Below are 16,960 nucleotides of genomic sequence, written 5' to 3' on the forward strand. Positions count from 1 at the left end.
AAAAAAAAAAAAAAAAAAAAAAAATCCACCCACGTTCCATCTTCAGATTATCAAATTCCACATGATGAACATCACATCATGATGTTTTCACCCCAAAACGTCACTGTGTTTTGTGGTGCGTTTGGTGCGAACGCAGTGCCATTCCTCCTCCAAATGTGTCATGGTGGCATCCAAAGAGTCCAAAAACTTTGACTAGGCTATGTTTCACAATTGATGTGCAGCAAACATCAAACATGATTTTCCTTCTTCAGTGGAGTCTTGTGCATTGCACGTGCATAGAGACCATTTTATTTAAATCCATTACTTATAATTTTTGAGAATAACTTGACCTGCTAAGTCCAAGTCTTTTTAAATGTAATTTGTTTTGTCAGAAGAGGATATGATCATTACTGGTTTAAAAATAAAATGATGTTCCTCTCACTTTTACTAAATGCCCCCAAACATTGCTGACAAGGTCATTTAAAAGTTCAGAAATAAGTTTGTAAACCAAACCAATTAGTATATTTGCCACATGGAGGTTGTGAAGATTTTGTGTGATACAATGGTGATAAAACCCCTTTTCATCAATTAGGACTAAATCAGCTAACACAAACATTTTGATTGATAAAGAGCAGAGTTTCTGTGTAAAAACTGAAATTTGTTTTGATTTCTTTGCATGTTTTTAGTTTACGTGGATAACTACCAACGTCTGGAATGAATTACAATGTGATAGGCCCATTATGCATCTATCTCCTGACAAAACGCCGACCAGTGTCAATACTTATTTTCCCTGCTATATGTCATTGATACTTGAAAAATACGTATTTTACAGTTTTTTTTTTATTTTCTCAGTGTCTTTATACAGAGTATATTCATATAGTTTCTGCTGACTATTTTCACATTCTCACCACAGAGTAACAAGTGCTTTGAGTAAAACATCTAAAGAAAAGAAAAAACCAAACCAAATCAAAAAAAAAAACAACAAAAAAAAACCCATGCACCTTTTAATAGCTTTGTCGGCCTAAACAAAAACAAACAAACAAACAAACAAAAGAATAAACAGGAATGTTCAAGGCGACCAAAAGAATCTTCTTCAGGCGTCTTCGTTCCGAGTCATTTGAGTTCCCCTCGATCAACGTTTTTCCCGACTAATCGAATCATGCCTACGTTAAGCTTTACACCGTGGAGTTAGCAACACAAAACCATACAAGGGGCAGGCAAGCGTCTCAACACAAAGGCTCCTTAAAACCTCATGAGTCCACAGAAGAAAGGCAAGCATTCTCCAATAAATTATAAAACCCCCAACATGTATAAAAAAATGTTGACGCTGGGTTGACAAGGGTTTTTGGGGTTTAGGGGAGGATGCTAGTGGACTGAGCAGGTTCTTGGAGAAGAGGGTGGTCCAACCCTCCCTCGACAACTCTTTAACTCGACGGGTTATGGGGTCCGGTAGTCCGCCCTGGATTGCGTCCTCCCTCTCCTGGGACAGGCTGCTGGGGCTGTTTGTATGTCTGCGATTGGGCGAGGACAAAAAAAAAAGAGGTGGGCAGGGCTGGTCTGAGGATGACGGGGGAAACGACAGAGCGCGTCGCCCCCGTTGTACTGCACAAACAGCAACCAATCCTGAGATAGCAGGAGTCTGATACAAAAACACACCACAAAAGGCACTTTATAAAATGACAGTGCTTCTGTTCTAAGGAAATTCAAGTTGGCAAAGAGTTAAAGAGAGAGTCGGTGAGCGCCCCTTCCCCCTCTTTCCCTCCCAAATAAAAACATTCTCTTCAGTGTGAGACTAAAGCCGGAGATAGTTTTGTTTTCAACAATCAATCAAAGCACAAAATTCACTACTCATGTGTCTCGCGGCCCGCCTTGATTCGTCCCCGGAGGAATCCAGGTCCAGCGTGGCGAGAGAATGGAGAAAAAAAAAAGGAGAAAAACTGAAAATGTCACACTACAAACTCGGCACTAAAAACCATAAAGCCAGAATACAGTTGCATTGCAGCGGAGTTCACGTCTGCGGGCTCGGCCGACTACTGCAGCCCGTGGAAAAGAGTCCGTTCCTCTCAGGTCTCTTCGTGTTGTCGGGTGCTTTACATCCTCTCTCGACCGTTCCTGCCTCTCCAGACCCCTGCCACAGCCCCCCACCACCACCGCCTGCGCCCCGCTCTCAGTCGTCCTCTCCTCCCCCGTAGAGGTCTGCCAGCTTCTTGAAACGAGGACCCCAGTCGTTGAGGTAGTCGTAGTCCTGGTCTCCTGAGCTGGTGGAGTTGAGCGAGCTGACGGAGCCGGCGGTCGAACCGCTACCCTCATAGTCGAACACCAGCAGGGAGTCGTACGGTGGGGCGGTGGGGTCGTTGTCGGCGGCCCTCAGACCCTGAAGCCGTAAAGAGAGAAGAAGGAAACTGCTTATGTGAGGCCAGAGCTCGCATAAGCAATTTGTGCTTAGTTTTGCTGTGAAAACAAAACTAAATCATTAGGAGCCTTTCTGGAATGGCAAAAAACTTGAGAGTTGGTCTTTCTAGAGGAGCAAAACGCAATTTTTCAATTGTGATGTTTCCATTAATTCAATTCAATTTACAATTATTTAATCAAGGATAACACAGTAAACAATGTTGCATGATAAAAACAAGAAACTGATGTTTTTTACTTGTTTTCTAGCCACAGAGTAATTTACAAACCCAGGCCTTGGGTGGCCGAACTCAACACCAGGCCCTGGTGGAACTTTTTGGGTAGAAGTTTGTTGCCGTTTCATGCAGAAATACAGTTCTATGACAATGTTGATTTTTCTCTTGAGCTAGTCCACTTCCGCTATCCATTTTTTTGTATCCACATGAGACATGACTACTTTTTGAGGAACAAAAACATTAGAGAGAATTATGTACATTTATATGGTTCTTCAATAAGTAACTTCTTTTTAGCTCCATTTGCCAGACAAGAATGGCAAATGGCTAAAAACTCCTGGATGGTAGTTGTAACGCTGTTGTTCACAGAGGAGGCTGTGTGTAGAAAAGTGTGGTAGTTTCTCTGTTTGAGTTTCCATTAGCCTTATAATTGCACAAATTGAAATTATGAAAATAAATTAGCTTAATGGAAACATGGCAATTTCGAAAAAACTAGTTTTTCCATAAAAAGTTTAAAAACGTCTTAGCAATGATGGGGCTGTTTTCCGTCCAAATCAAAATAGATGTGTTTCACAAAACTACAATGGAAACACAAGTCACATGCCCACAGCCGGATGTTACTACTGGCAGAAACGACAAAAAAGACATCAGGAAGTAGGAGGATGACGGTTTGCTTTTGTTATTTTTTCAGCGCACAGTTCGTAAAAAGTTGTCATTTGAACATGCCGAATCCAAAGCTCTTCTGTAAAATCCCAGACTCCAATTTCCCCAAAATAAGGAGCTTCCTGCACTGACGGCTGAAGAAGACTTAATTTTATGATCTACAACTACCATTCCAAGAGAACAAGAACATCTGATGTTGTTGCTGGATGCATGCTGTTAACCCATGCAGACGCATTTATACCAATGTTTAAAAAACCAGAACATCATTTCCAAAGCATTTCCGTCAATACCCCACCAAGGTATTACTCCTTCCAGCACCTCATAAGTCAGAAGTGGAGACAGAGAAATCCCACACATCTATGACTACTTTAAAACGGCAAAAGCGTCTTGCTCTTTGTAAAAAAAAGATTATCGAGAAAAAAACAGTGCCGTAATCCCGATTGTTGGCTACTCAAAATTTAAGGTACATACATTTCCCACCCTCTTACTCTTTGGCTGGAAATTATTTCTGGGTCTTGTTCATGCTTTTAAATCCTGCTGCTGGCCAGTGACACAAACTACTCGTCAGTACTATCTCATTCCCAGGACCAACCACGCCAGCTTGATGTAGCACAAGTACCCTCCTGGCTGCATAGGTGCTTTCAAAAGACACACTGAGATGGCAAAATGCTCTTTGCCACTTTGGAGTTTTTTTTTTTTTTTTTTTTAAAAGTGCTTATCCTTCAAATGCATTAAGGATATTCAACCCCAACGGAAGCCATATATTCTTCATGTCCAAATTACTTACTTTTTTCAAACTCAAATTTCCAAACTACTCAGTCCTTTTAAGCCCAGTTTTAAAGTTTAAATACGAGACCTCACTTTGGATGTGTGCAAGATTTTCTTCAAAACATTCAACCTGCTAAAACCAAAGAGAGGGAAGGAATAAAGGAGAACTCTGAAGATACAAATCTTTACTTTTCTTGTCTGATTTTTGTCTTTTTCTGCACCTGTCCAGCCCTTAAAAACAGACCAAACAATCCAGAATCCTGGACTGAGAACCTTTTCTCCTACAAGAGTTTTCCCTGTGAAATACAAAAATGAGGGTTTTCAGGAGCTGGTTTTCCAGCTGGGAAAGTAGATTCAGGGGTTCAATTGACTTTAAAGAATGTGGTAAACTCCTCTTCTCTGGCTCACCCACTGGGAAGGCTTCTAATGATCCATCATCGGCTGAAAGCTGATTGAGAGGCAGAACAAACGCCTCCACCAGGAACGCTGCTGGCAGAAACTCAACTCTCACAACAGAAGGAAAATCACTTTATGTTAGCCATAAACCGCTATGACGGCATAATTAGTCTTAAGTATAAAAACAGGTGCCCACCATAAAAACATGGATGTACGATACATTTTTAAGTCATGGATCCCAGAAGACGTTGACAGAAGGTGTCAACCTAAAAACCTACGTCGTTTATGAAGTCTCCTATGTCCCCCGGGTGGGGCATGCTGGGTCTGACGGGGTACTGCGACTCAGCAATCACAGGCCTCTCATCGACCCGGCGCACCCCCGTTGGCTTGCTGATGATGTGGTCCAGAGACTCTGGCTGCTGCAGCTGGCTCAGGTCGTAGTCCTGGATGAAACGACCAGAGAGAGAAAAATTGAGATTAAAATCGGTGAGGAGGATTGGAAAAAATCACAAAGATACAACAATCAAAGAATTCTTCGTGAAGAGTACATATTCAGTGTCAAACTGAAATCTGGCCGTCCATGCTTTTTATTTGGCCCTCTAGACTCAAGGGGGCACAGGAGGTGACATACACTGAATCTTCAAAATAACAGTGTTTAAATATTATTTTATCAACCAATTAAATCAGTCCCTCTTGTGTTTTGTGATTCCGAGATTGTGGAACTTCATGTAAAATCAGCAGATCCCCCACATTTTGTTGCACTAATGCGCATTTTGTTCTCAGTTTATGGCAAATTTTCCAAAAAATAGTCAAAAACATTGAGTTTAAGTGACCAACTCCCACCTGCAGATGGCAGTGTTGCTTCGGCTACACTGCTGCCTCAGCCTTACAAGCAATCATCTGTGATCGCCATGGTAACGAAAGTCAGACGTAAGCGGAAATTTCGCTAGCATTTTTTTGTACATATCTCGATAGTTTGAACACAAAATCTATGATTTTGATTATAAAAGAAAGTCACAAAAACAATCGTGAATTCCTGGAGATTGAAATGAATGTGAAAAGATATATATAATGATTTATCTTTAAAAGGTACTTATTGAGTACAGACACAGATTTATATTAATATTTTTAATAATTTGTTCATGACTGTTTTTTTAAATCAACACATTTTTTAATGATCTTGATTTGGCCTAAAATCAACCGCTGTAGAGTTTACATTAAGATCCACTCTTCTGGTTGGAAATCCTTCCAATCTTTTAGTTTTCTTGTCCTCCCGTCGTTTGCTCTTTTAAAACTTCCTTTCCCCCCACTATTTAACTCAAAAGAAACAGAACAGGCTATTTATCTCTTTACTGTTATTTTACATATAATTCATAAATATACCCATTAAATCTTCATCCATGCACGTCGGTGCAAAGAGGCCTATGAGGACCACAACCATCTGTTGCTCGTGTTTTTTTACTCTCCACATATCGGTGTGTGTAGGTGTTGGACATAAGTGAGAATCAAAACAACATTTATTTATTTAACTGTCTGCTCTGAATTGAGCTCTCTGGGGTTCAGGGACTTTAATTACGTAGAAAATAGCCAGGCTGTAGAGGACAAAGGAATATGCAGCTTCACGTCCCTAAACTTCAACATTTTCAGCATAGCATAAAAATGCCTGGAAAGACATGGTTGTCAATCAACAAAAGTATGACACACGTTTTAGATATTTGTTTAAACTTTGTATTTCGCATCGTACCTAACAAAAGGCTTTACAGACAAAAAAAAAGCAGACCTTATCTATGTTTCGCCTTTACGTTGTTTTCTTTCACTTTTATTTTATTTCCTCTGTGGTGAGCTTGAAAATAACGATACTGGATTTTTTAATTTACATAAAACTTTCTTAACCTGCACAACAAATCAGAATTAATAAGATCAGGTTTGTGTGAAGAAAAAGAACCAAAAAAACAACAAAAAAAACCGCATGGTGTTTATTCTGCCTGAAGAAATCAGCAGGAATCTTAAGCTTGTCAGTGCCTTTTCTTTTCAGAACCCAAATGGCTGCTGGTTCATGCTGAGGTACCAGGAATACTGCCAATACGGATCATGATCAAAACCCTTAAACAGACAGAACGGCGCTATAATTATCCCTGCGCAGATGTAGAAGCTTTTGTAAAAAGTTTGAAGGTTTTGTATCGTTCCAAGAGATGAGAGCAGAGATGCTTTGTGAAATGTGTGAAAAGCTGCTTTGTGATAGTCATTAAGGTCATAAATCCCGCAAAAATGGTTTCAAACGGCTCATTGCACTACGTCAGATTTATCATATGCAGTTTTTGTCGGCTCTTCGCGCCGTTTCCAGCAGTCGACCGAGGTGGGAAAAGAAGCACAAGCGTGTTCATGCGTGTTGACCTTTTCCAACAGCTTTCTGCGAAACTCAATAAAAGTGAGACATTGTTAATATGAGCTCAATCTGTGCTTTATCTGCGGGAGGTTAACGCAGTGCATGAATGTGTTGAAATGAGTGCGTTGATGACAGCAGTTCATTTTAGTGGAAGAATTTAAACTTAGTTTTTTTTTTTCTTCCAGATAAATGAACTAAGCGAGTTTTCCCTGGAGATATTTAATAGCCTCCTGCTGAGTAATAAACAGGCTTTTCTTTAAGTCTATGTAGTTAAAAGCAGCAAATACTCCTTGGCTTCAAAGCGCGAATTAGGTGTTTGCTGAAAAAACATATTTTGGCTTTAAAAAAGTACGAGTTTTAATATCGTCATCTGCCTAAAATAATGGCCAAAATAATTTTTTGCCAAAAGATCATTTAGGCAAAAATTGACATGGCCCCTTATTTTAGGAATGTAACAATAACATTCATAGGGTGCTGCACAAACAGACAAAGATGCACACACTTTTTACAAAGCATTAACAGTCATTTACTTCATAAGTAAGATCAGTCAAAATGAAATCAAACATTCCTGTATGGAGAAGGCACACTTCTAATCATAAGCACCCAGGGAGAAAATGCCACACCATCATGTATCCTCCTACCATGTAACAACTGTTAAACATCTAGACTTTTGTACACTGTGCTCCGGTGTAATCGGAAACACCGTTTATGTCACAGTGGTATAAATCATATCGCGTGAATTCAGGCAAAGTTGGCGATTTGATCAAATCAACAAACACGTCAGGAGGAAGATGCTGTGGGTCGGTTTCTAAGCTGGCTTCCTCCAGCTCTTGTAAACACCACTGACTATGAGCCCCAAATGGCTGTGCTACTTCCACGCACATGAACAAGTAGAAGCCGTGCCTACATCAGCAAAAACAACTTGGGAAAATAATTGTAGTTGTGCCACTCAATACTCCCATTCCTCACTGCCACGGCGCCTCGGTGACATTAGGTGTTGCAAAAGGTCAATAATTACAGTTAGATCACAATTTAACTGTTGCTGTCTTTTTGTTACAAAGGTGTGCCAAACTTTATCGATTTTCCGTTATTATTGAAAAAAAAACACGATTTCGCGAAAGTGAATAAGCTTGTTCACACAAACATCATAATCCCACCACTTCCTGTCGTCATCTTCGTCGTGTTCTGGCAGCAGTAACATCCGGTTGTTGATCACATGACAAGTGTTTCCATTCCTTCAAGTTTTGCAAAACATACCAACTTCGACAGCTAAAAAAACACCTCATCGAGTTTTTTTCAAAATGGGAACGATTCGATTAAAAGAATCTATTTTGTGATTCCAATTTGCGCGATTTTATGGTAAATGGAAATGCAGTTTGTGATAAACGGGTAGAGACATCCAGTCCTGATTTATTGCCCAACCTGTAGAATCAAGGAATCAGTTAAATAAAACCCGCCTGACGACATGAAGCAGGCCTAAAAATCTCCACACATCATAGCCCTGATCTAAACAGGTACCATGATGAGGGGATCATCAGTGTTATTCTCTTCACTTGTCAGCGTTGTGTATCGTCATACCTGGTTTGTGTATATCTGTAGTAATCTGTCGTACCTGGTCTTCCTCTCCGCCTCCCTCTTCGTCATACTTCAGGATGTTGTCTCTGACGTCGTCCTCTGGGTCGATCAGCAGGGGCTTCGCTTGCCGCTCCTTCTCTCTGCGCTTCATCCACACCACGAACAGCAGAACCATACCTTCCGAAGGGAAAAAAACAACAAAACAAACGACAACAATCAAATCTCAAATTCATGTCAGTAGCAGCCATTCTAGAGAGTAGCACTCACTCAGCAGTATGATGATGCAGATGAGGATAGCGATGATGGCTCCGGTGCCGAGGCCAGCAGCTGCCACCGCCCCTGTGGCACTGCAGTCCCCGTTGTTGTCGCAGGGACACACTTTGATCCTGATCATGGAACGGTTGGACAGAGGCGGGTTCCCCGAGTCAGACACTATGACCGGGATCACGTAGACGCCTGCCTCCAGGTAAGGAATCCTCAGCCTGAGCTGAGCGTAGTCGCCTGCCGAAGTTGGACAAGGAAAGTGGGAAGAGGGAAGACAGAATAAGACATCTTTTAAAACGTAAACAAACCTTTGTTTACATCACACGCGTGAGTGCACGGCATCAGCCGCTTCAGCACAAGCAATCACTTTGACGTGTATGGCTGAAGGCAGAAAAGGCAGAAACATCTAAAACTACAGTGTGTAACCTTCAGCATCTATCACTCAGCCTCAGACAAGAGCCTCTGTGGGAGTCGGATCCAGGTATGTGATCAGATTTGTCCTCAAGACAGCTGCTGTGATGCATCCATCCTGTTGGATTAGGTGACAGATCGGCTGCTCGGGGGACCGCGAGACGAATGGATCTCATTTGTCACAAACGATAGATCGTACGTCAGGGCTGGATGGCACCCGTGTTCCTCACTGCGAGCTTTCCGAGACGTTTTGTTAAACTCGGACCTTCCCTCTCACTGCCTACAGCCGCCACCGCCCCCGATCCTGAAGATTAATACAGCCAGAATTTTTTTTTTGCGCCACGTCAGGAGTACGGTTTGTAATTTACTGAGGGCGGAGGTTGTCCATCTTGCACTCTCTCTCTCTCGCCTGCTTTATGTCCCAAGGGGTCCACTTTCACCACGATCTCGTCTTAAACAGCGTGCGGCGTTTAATTACCGCTCAGTCTGGAGATGGTCCAGTTTCGGCGGATGCTGGCAGGAAACGAAGGCAGCTCAAAGACGAACGGCCCGACGTTGGGCTCGGCGTCGGCGTCCGAAGCCGTGATGTTTATTCTGGAGTTGGGCCGGGCTCGCTCGCAGATTTGCGCCTCCTTGGGTATCAGCACGGGAGCGTTGTCGTTGACGTCAATCAGGTAGATCTGGAGCGTCCCGGTCCCGCTGGCCTGCGGCGAACCTGTGGGAGGGAGGAAAGATGGAAGAGACGACACCTTTAAAAAAAAAAAAAAGAGACTGAAGAGTTCAGATGGAATGACATGACACTGGGGAAGAAGAAGAAGAAGAAGCAGCAGCAGCAAGGACTGCTTCCTTTTCAGACGCATAGTTGCAGCTGAGTCCTTAGTTGAACTGAGAAAACACACAAGGAAGGATACAACGAGGAAGATGATGTGTTGTGTCTGCTAAGGGGGTGGAAGTGCAGGGAGGATGCATGAAATCCAAACACACGAAACAAATGAGTGGACACAGCCAGCAGATGTTCCCTTTCTTTGTCTTTATAATTGCCCTGAAAAGTTTGAACTGTCTGAGGTGAGACTCTCATAAAGATTTCTGTTATGTGCTCTTTGCATATCCCCCCTGAGAAATGAGTCAAACACTAACCTTTCAAAACAAGCTCGTCATTATAACCACTTCAGGTATGGTTCTCAATGCCAGGTCAAAGCAGGACCAATTTATTCTCTTTCTTTTTTGGGGGGGTAGTTTTCCTGGCTGCTAACAGGAAAAAGTGCTCTTGAACTGAATAAGAAATATTGTTTGCTGCTGTTTAAAGTTGGTTCTGCTGAACATGATACAGGAATGAAAGCCTCTGGCTTCTTTCCTATCAGTAAAACTTCAAAGCATCAAAATCAGGCTGAACTCTACTGTGAAAGTAAATATTTTACACAGGGGCTGAAAAAATTTGTTGATAGCCAACCATAGCCACCTTGGTGTAAGTCAGGGGTTAGCAACAGAGCTCGACTCCAACTAATTTGTTGAAGTCGGGGCAAAAAATTGTCAAAAGCTGCTGAACCTGCAATAAAAATAACTTTACAGTGTAAGCAAACTTAGCGTGAAAGTACAGAGATTTGGGATTGGTTGATTATTTCTTCGTCAGTGCTTCTGGGCAATACATTTTCTACCAGTGTAAAGATTATTTTTTTCATTTTAAATACTGCCACATTTGGAAGGAACGTGGATTTACGTGCTCAGCAGTGGAGTTAGGTAAGTGAGTTGTATCCATGTATAACAACTTTTTGCCAAGCAGAGATTTACTGAGATGAGACTCAATAAGCAGTGGAAATCTCAGAAACCGAATCCTAACCTCAACCCGTTCTCATCGCCCTTTACAAAGTCCAGGAGAAAAATTATACATACAGGTTCAAAGATACTTGTGTATCTATGAGCCTATCAACAAGCTACTGTGGCATTATGCTGGCTGGTTGAATTTGCGAATCTAATTCTGCAGCTTCATCTTAACAGCAAGACACCTGAAACTTTTAACATGACTGGTCGTCCCAACAAGACAACGACCACAAACACAAATCCATAGTGGCTTTGCAATGGACTTCTGTTCCCTGATTGGCTTGGTTGTGATTCAACCGGAGAAATCTAACTCAATGGTAGAAAACCTAGACGCAGACCTAGAGAGATGATTGTGTATGAAGGCAATGGTCATGCTATTGGTAGGGTAACCACTATCAAAAAATAAATACATACATAAATAAAAAAAAAAAAATAAGCAGAGAGGGGCAACATGCTAAGGGTATTTTAAACAAATATTAGTGTGGTATATGTATATACCAGCCTATAATTACAATTAAAATTTGAATTTGATAAGGGTATTTTCATTCCATCCTTTAAAAAAATAGCACTGGAACTTCATTAAAAACATGAACATATATAAAATATATTTTCCTGATGAATGTCCCAAGCAAGGGACTGAATATGTGCCGAACATTTTCCCGTCTTTGGCCGGTTGTATCCATGAGTCCACATACAACAGATTAAATCTCCACTCTGCAGCCTAAAAGAGGACACAAGCAGGTAAGAGGGATAGAGACTAGCCTGTCTGCTCTGAACCCAGGCTGAGGTAAGACGGTCTGAGGCAAAGTAGAACAATCTTGTCCCATCGATCCAGATGAGAAATCCTGTCTGGATGTCTGGGAGGCTGTGCCCCTCCAGGCCGAGGAGGAACAGAACCATCCGGCTTGTTATCGCCTCAAAACCGGCATCTGTGTTTACACTGTATGGTGGTGCATTAGCACACAAGTGCAGCTTTTATAACCTGTAATGGCACCATTACTACTGAAAAATAAATACAGTAGCTCACGAGCAACAAACGCCGAAACCCATGTTTATGTCTTTTTCATAGACGCTTTGCATTTTTAAGCGAGACGACGTCAAGCTGCACTTGCACTTATGCCAGCTGTCTTCCCGCTGCACCGGCCTGTCTGCGTTCAAGCCGTACCAGCGGTGCTGAAAATATCCAGGACTTCTCCGTGTAAATAATGAAGGAGCCACAAATCGCTAAGCACCAGAAGTCCTATCGATTAAACATGAATGAACAACATTTTCCTTTTAATTCTACAACTTCTCTCCTCGACTTCTGCTCCCGAAGACGTGATGCAACACAATCCTATCTCTTAAAAAAAACAAAAACAAAAAACACTTCCAGGAGAAAATATAAAATATGGACATATTGTCTACATTTCACTCTGGATCCAAACTTTTGAAAGATAGGAAGAAATTAATGAGAACACTCCTGAACCATATGCCATGTAGAAGAAAAATCAGTTGATCAAGCAGGTTTATTTGTGTGGCATATCTGAGCAACAAGGCACTTCAAAGTGCTTTACATCATAAAAACACAAAGATAAAAAGTCACGAACACAACATTCAGTCACTGATTGAGAAACCAGGAACAAACGTTACGTTTTGTCGAGTGGCACCGTCAAAATCACCAATGCACATCCAATATGTTGGTCGATGTTCCAGTGATTTTGGTTCAAAAGCAACTGGAAGCAGCTGGGTTTTAGAGGAAAGATGGTCCTATAAAGCACGTGTCAAACACAAGGCCCGGGGGCCAAATCTGGCCCGCCATAGCTTTTTATGTGGCCCCTAAACACTTCAGAGGTATGCATAAATAGATAAAGATCAAGATAACAGTTGTGTGTTTAGATATTAAGTTAATCAAATGAAAGTGATTCCAAGCTGTTTACTGACAAATTACATCAGTCAATACTTCCAGTTTTACTGCGATCGTGAAAATTAACACAAAACCAACAAATCACGTTGTTTTCTTATGCTTGTGCCTAACAGAGTCTACTGAAAATTTTCCAGAAAAATTTTCAAAAACAATGGTTTTAAGTGATGCCAACTCCCACCTGCAGGTAGCGGTATGTTTTACTGCTACACTTATTTGCGAGTAATAAAAAAAGTCACATTTTGCAGAATTTCTGGCAAATATTTTGAGACTATGATCTTAATGTGTCCCAAAATGAAAACGAGTTTGACGCCCCAGCTATAAAAGTATAAACTCACACGAGCTGAACCCAAACGCAAACAATTTGAAAATTAATGTGTCCTTTTGAGTTCATATCGCAATAATCACGGGTTGGTTTGTATTGGCTTAGTACAACCCCCCCCCATCCCCCCCTCCAAAACAAAACGGGATAAGACATATTTTAGGTTGCTGCACGACAAAATGTGGGAAAAAGTGAATTGCGTCTTACTGCTTTTGCAATGCACTGTGGGCACACTGCACTGTTGAACAAACAGTGATTTATTGTGGCCTCGGCTCCTTTTTTGTTGACGGCTACCTCCGAGCAGTCTGTCAGCAAGCCGATGTAAATTCCCAATGAGGCGCAGCACACAGCGTGCTCCAGCAGCTCATCAGTGTTTTTCCTATGAACTCCTCTCCGCTGCACGCCGCAGCCTGGTGCATCAACTTACAAGCAAAGGTCCGCTGCCCGGCGCCCCGAGGCCCATCGACTGTCTTGTCGGTTAAGATTGGCCGGGTGCTTTGTTGCCGCTCACGCTTCGCTTGAGTAGAATAAGTGAAGAGAATTTCAATCAAAGTGGAATATATCCCCTTGTTGACACCGGTCTCCAGAATCAATAGACAGTCAACAACTTTAAGCTGCGCCTGGCGTGCTTCGGGGCGTCGAATCCCTCATTTCTCACCGGAGGAGAAAAAAAAACACCTGGGTGCCTCCTACTTCAACACAGAGCGAGTTACTGTTTGCCGAGCTTCAGTCATTTGTCTTCATACGGAGCTGCAGCGGCTGAGGTGGATGCTGAGGACGCTGACCGGCAGCTAATGGGTTTTCTTTTATTATTTTGACCAAAAAGTGCTTGAACACGTCTTCCCCGTTTGACTTTTTCCACATAATGTCGGGTTAACACAACCGCCAGCTTCAGTGTGTTACTGGGAATTTTATTGCTGAACATAAAGTGGTTAAAAGGCTTTCGGATCCAAAATCCAAAATTTAACTCCATGTAAGATATGCAATATGAGTCTTACTTCTACAAAAAATCTAAGACAATGTTCTAATTTTTTTTATCTGTACTTGTGTTTCTTCTTTATATTTTTCACCTACAAACTCATCCTTCTCTATTCAGCCACATTACCAGAAAATGTTACAGAAGTGACAATTGCCCAGATATGTTTTACAGATGACGTATTCTTTCTGAATCATCTTAAGGCTTCTTTTTAAAAAATTTTTTCCGGGGTGGGGCAAAGTTCAGTTGCACTTTTCAATTGTCGACACACAAAAGAGCCCTCTGTATCTGTGAGCCTGGATAATGACATGTCCGTCTCCCGTGGCGAGTTCTGCACATGTGAAGAGATTTTTTTTTCTCTGTGATCTTCCACCAGTGTTTCTCACCCGGGCCTTGTTTCCTCACACAACTCTGCACAGATTTTCTTATTTTTCCTCTCTTCTGTACCCAAACAGCTGCTTCGGCCTTCCGCTAATGATCCCGCTGTCTCTCAGATTAATGCGTTATATTTTGCCACATAAGGACAGCCTGATTATTAGGGCGGGTTCCTTTGTGTGTTCTGAGTTTATAGTGCCGTCTTCCAAATGCAAATGGCAGCAGTATTGGCGACCGTCACGTTGGCTTTGTGACAAAATACAACTTCAGTGATCCAGTGAAACTTTTTACTGATACATAGTTTAAATTTGATCTGGCTCATGTAATATATCTCTCTTTGCAAATGGCATAAATGTTCCACAACGAGCAGAATTTGTTCTAACACCTCAGTTAATCTGACCAGCTGCAGCAGCCCAGACAGAACATGGAGGTCCGCCAACGTTGTTGTTGTTGTTGATCTGCGCCTGAGGGCGTACGCACAAGATGACTTGATTGAGTCAACATTTCCAAATGTTTTCAGTCTACGTCACGGACAAGATTCCCATCGGGTTTCTAAAAAAGTTTCACTCTGGAGCCCGTTTGTCAAACCTCGGAGTTTAGGTCCGGCTAAATGCTGTTGCTGGCTAAGAGGGGCCAGAATGCAACAAAACTTTTCTGTCTTACTGTCCTGGCATGGTCACGTACAAAAAGGGTGTTATACTTTTTAAAAAGTTGTCTGCTTGGAAATACTGTGAGAATCAGAGTGGAAAGAAAAAGCCTGGATGTTGAAACTAAGGAAAAAGTACAATTAGCATGCTAACGGGCTCGTCTTCAATGCCGCCAACCACAAGTTAGCTAACCAAGCTACTGGATCAACAAAACTAGCTTGTACCAGTTTGTCAGACTGTGATAATATTCTGTCCACCCCTGACGTCACTATCCACGGTGAAGTGAGTTTTACATCAACATGGACAGAAAAGGCGCTAAAGAAGAACCTCGTGCTCCGAAATCCAGAATCACAAAGTTTGACTGAAACCTTCGGTCGCTAGCATCCGATCGGATTGTGGGAAACGAAGGACTTTGTCACGACAAATGTAGGAAATCAAAATGCTCGACTATGAAATCCAACTCCACAGCCAGGTTGTGCAGCGTGTGCACGGCTCACTGAACACACACAGAATGCCAGCGTACGTGGAAACCTTGAAAAAGACTGAGCTGTCTGGTCACGATGAAATGAAGTATGGCTCATCGTAGAACCTCGCAGAGTCTATGTCTATTTTACTGCTTGTATTCATTCAGGTGACATTTAGGGCTTTTGACCAACAGTCTCTACATTTGCGCCTTATAGGTGTAGTTTTTTGCTCGACTAGTAAAATCTGGCCTAGATTAAGGAAAACGGCCAACATATTGCTCTGGTTTGTGCGAACAATGTTTTTAAAATTCACCGAGTTGTTTGGTCTGTGATCATTCAGCCATGAAAAAGGACGATTCATACAAATAATTAAAAGTCAAGGATTAATATTAATATTGCTATGCAAGGGTGCATGTAAAGCTTTTTGAAAAGCTGCAAATGCTTTTTCATCTGTACCTCTTCATATTTATGAAACAAACCGTCTGTCTTCATGCATATTCCATGCCGCGTCCTATTCAGAGCGTTTCTCATCCCAAGGTTTTATTCTGCAGCTTTTTATTAAATGTAATCTGGGTATTTATTTCTTTAGCTAAATTCAAGGTGTGCGGGGGGGAAAAAAAGCGTGCTCCGCTCACTGCACACATTTTAAACCTCCCCTGGGGCAAATCTGGGATGTTTGGCTTTTTTTTTTTCTAAATTAAACTGTCTTGACATGATTTGAAGGCTGCTTCCCAGCCCGCACAAGCGACGGAGAGACGCAGATCCGGTGTAATTTCCCCACAAATCCACCTTCCATCTTAATCCTTGGAAAATTTCTAAACGATCCTGCCTAAATAGTGAGAAAATGGGTTATTTGATTAAACTCTGATCCACTTAGTCCTTTGATTCTGAACAAGAAAAGCAGAAAATAAACCTCTTTGATATCTTTATCAAAGGAAACAAGCAAGATCCTACAGCATCCAAGCACCTCGGTATGGCTCCGCGGGAGGGCTTTGAGCTAAAAGTAGCATTTTGACCCTATAAAATGTTAAAGGCTCAGCAAAGTTGTAACGGCTCATCTTGATGAGTGCCAAGTGTCATGGAAGTCCATCAATGCTGCATGAAATGTCCTGGGGGGGAAACAGCTCTAATGGCAGCCTCATGATGGCACTGCAGGAAAACAGAAACATGCCTACGGGAGTCGTTTTTTAAAAAACTGCTTCGCCGAACTTCATGGGAATATAACAAATGTGTGTCAGACTGTCATTTTCCAGTGAGACACACAAAGTCACAGACTGACTGACACACCTTGCAAAGCCATACAAACCCTTTAGAAATGTTAGTTTTGCTGCCACGTTTAAAGTAATTTATTGGGATTTTGTGTCAGCATAAAATGGAAGGAACCGGATATGTGGA

The 16,960-nt window shown here is 41.9% G+C and overlaps 1 protein-coding gene across 3 annotated transcripts in view; it reads right to left on the reverse strand.

Moving 5' to 3' along the window:
- Window positions 1-801: 801 nt before the first annotated feature.
- Window positions 802-16,960, reverse strand: part of LOC103145804 (cadherin-4-like) — a 307,601-nt gene continuing 291,442 nt past the window's right edge. For all 3 annotated transcript variants that reach the window (XM_016677075.1, XM_007563401.2, XM_007563400.2), the window contains 5 exons: window positions 9,542-9,778; window positions 8,656-8,889; window positions 8,426-8,565; window positions 4,706-4,870; window positions 802-2,353 (listed from right to left, as the gene is read on the reverse strand). In XM_016677075.1, coding sequence (XP_016532561.1) covers window positions 2,147-2,353; window positions 4,706-4,870; window positions 8,426-8,565; window positions 8,656-8,889; window positions 9,542-9,778 — 983 coding nt within the window. In that variant the 3' untranslated portion in view covers window positions 802-2,146. The remainder of the gene's footprint in view (window positions 2,354-4,705; window positions 4,871-8,425; window positions 8,566-8,655; window positions 8,890-9,541; window positions 9,779-16,960) is intronic.

Source organism: Poecilia formosa, unplaced genomic scaffold, assembly GCF_000485575.1.
Source record: "Poecilia formosa unplaced genomic scaffold, Poecilia_formosa-5.1.2 Scaffold147, whole genome shotgun sequence".
Taxonomy (NCBI): Eukaryota; Metazoa; Chordata; class Actinopteri; order Cyprinodontiformes; family Poeciliidae; genus Poecilia; species Poecilia formosa.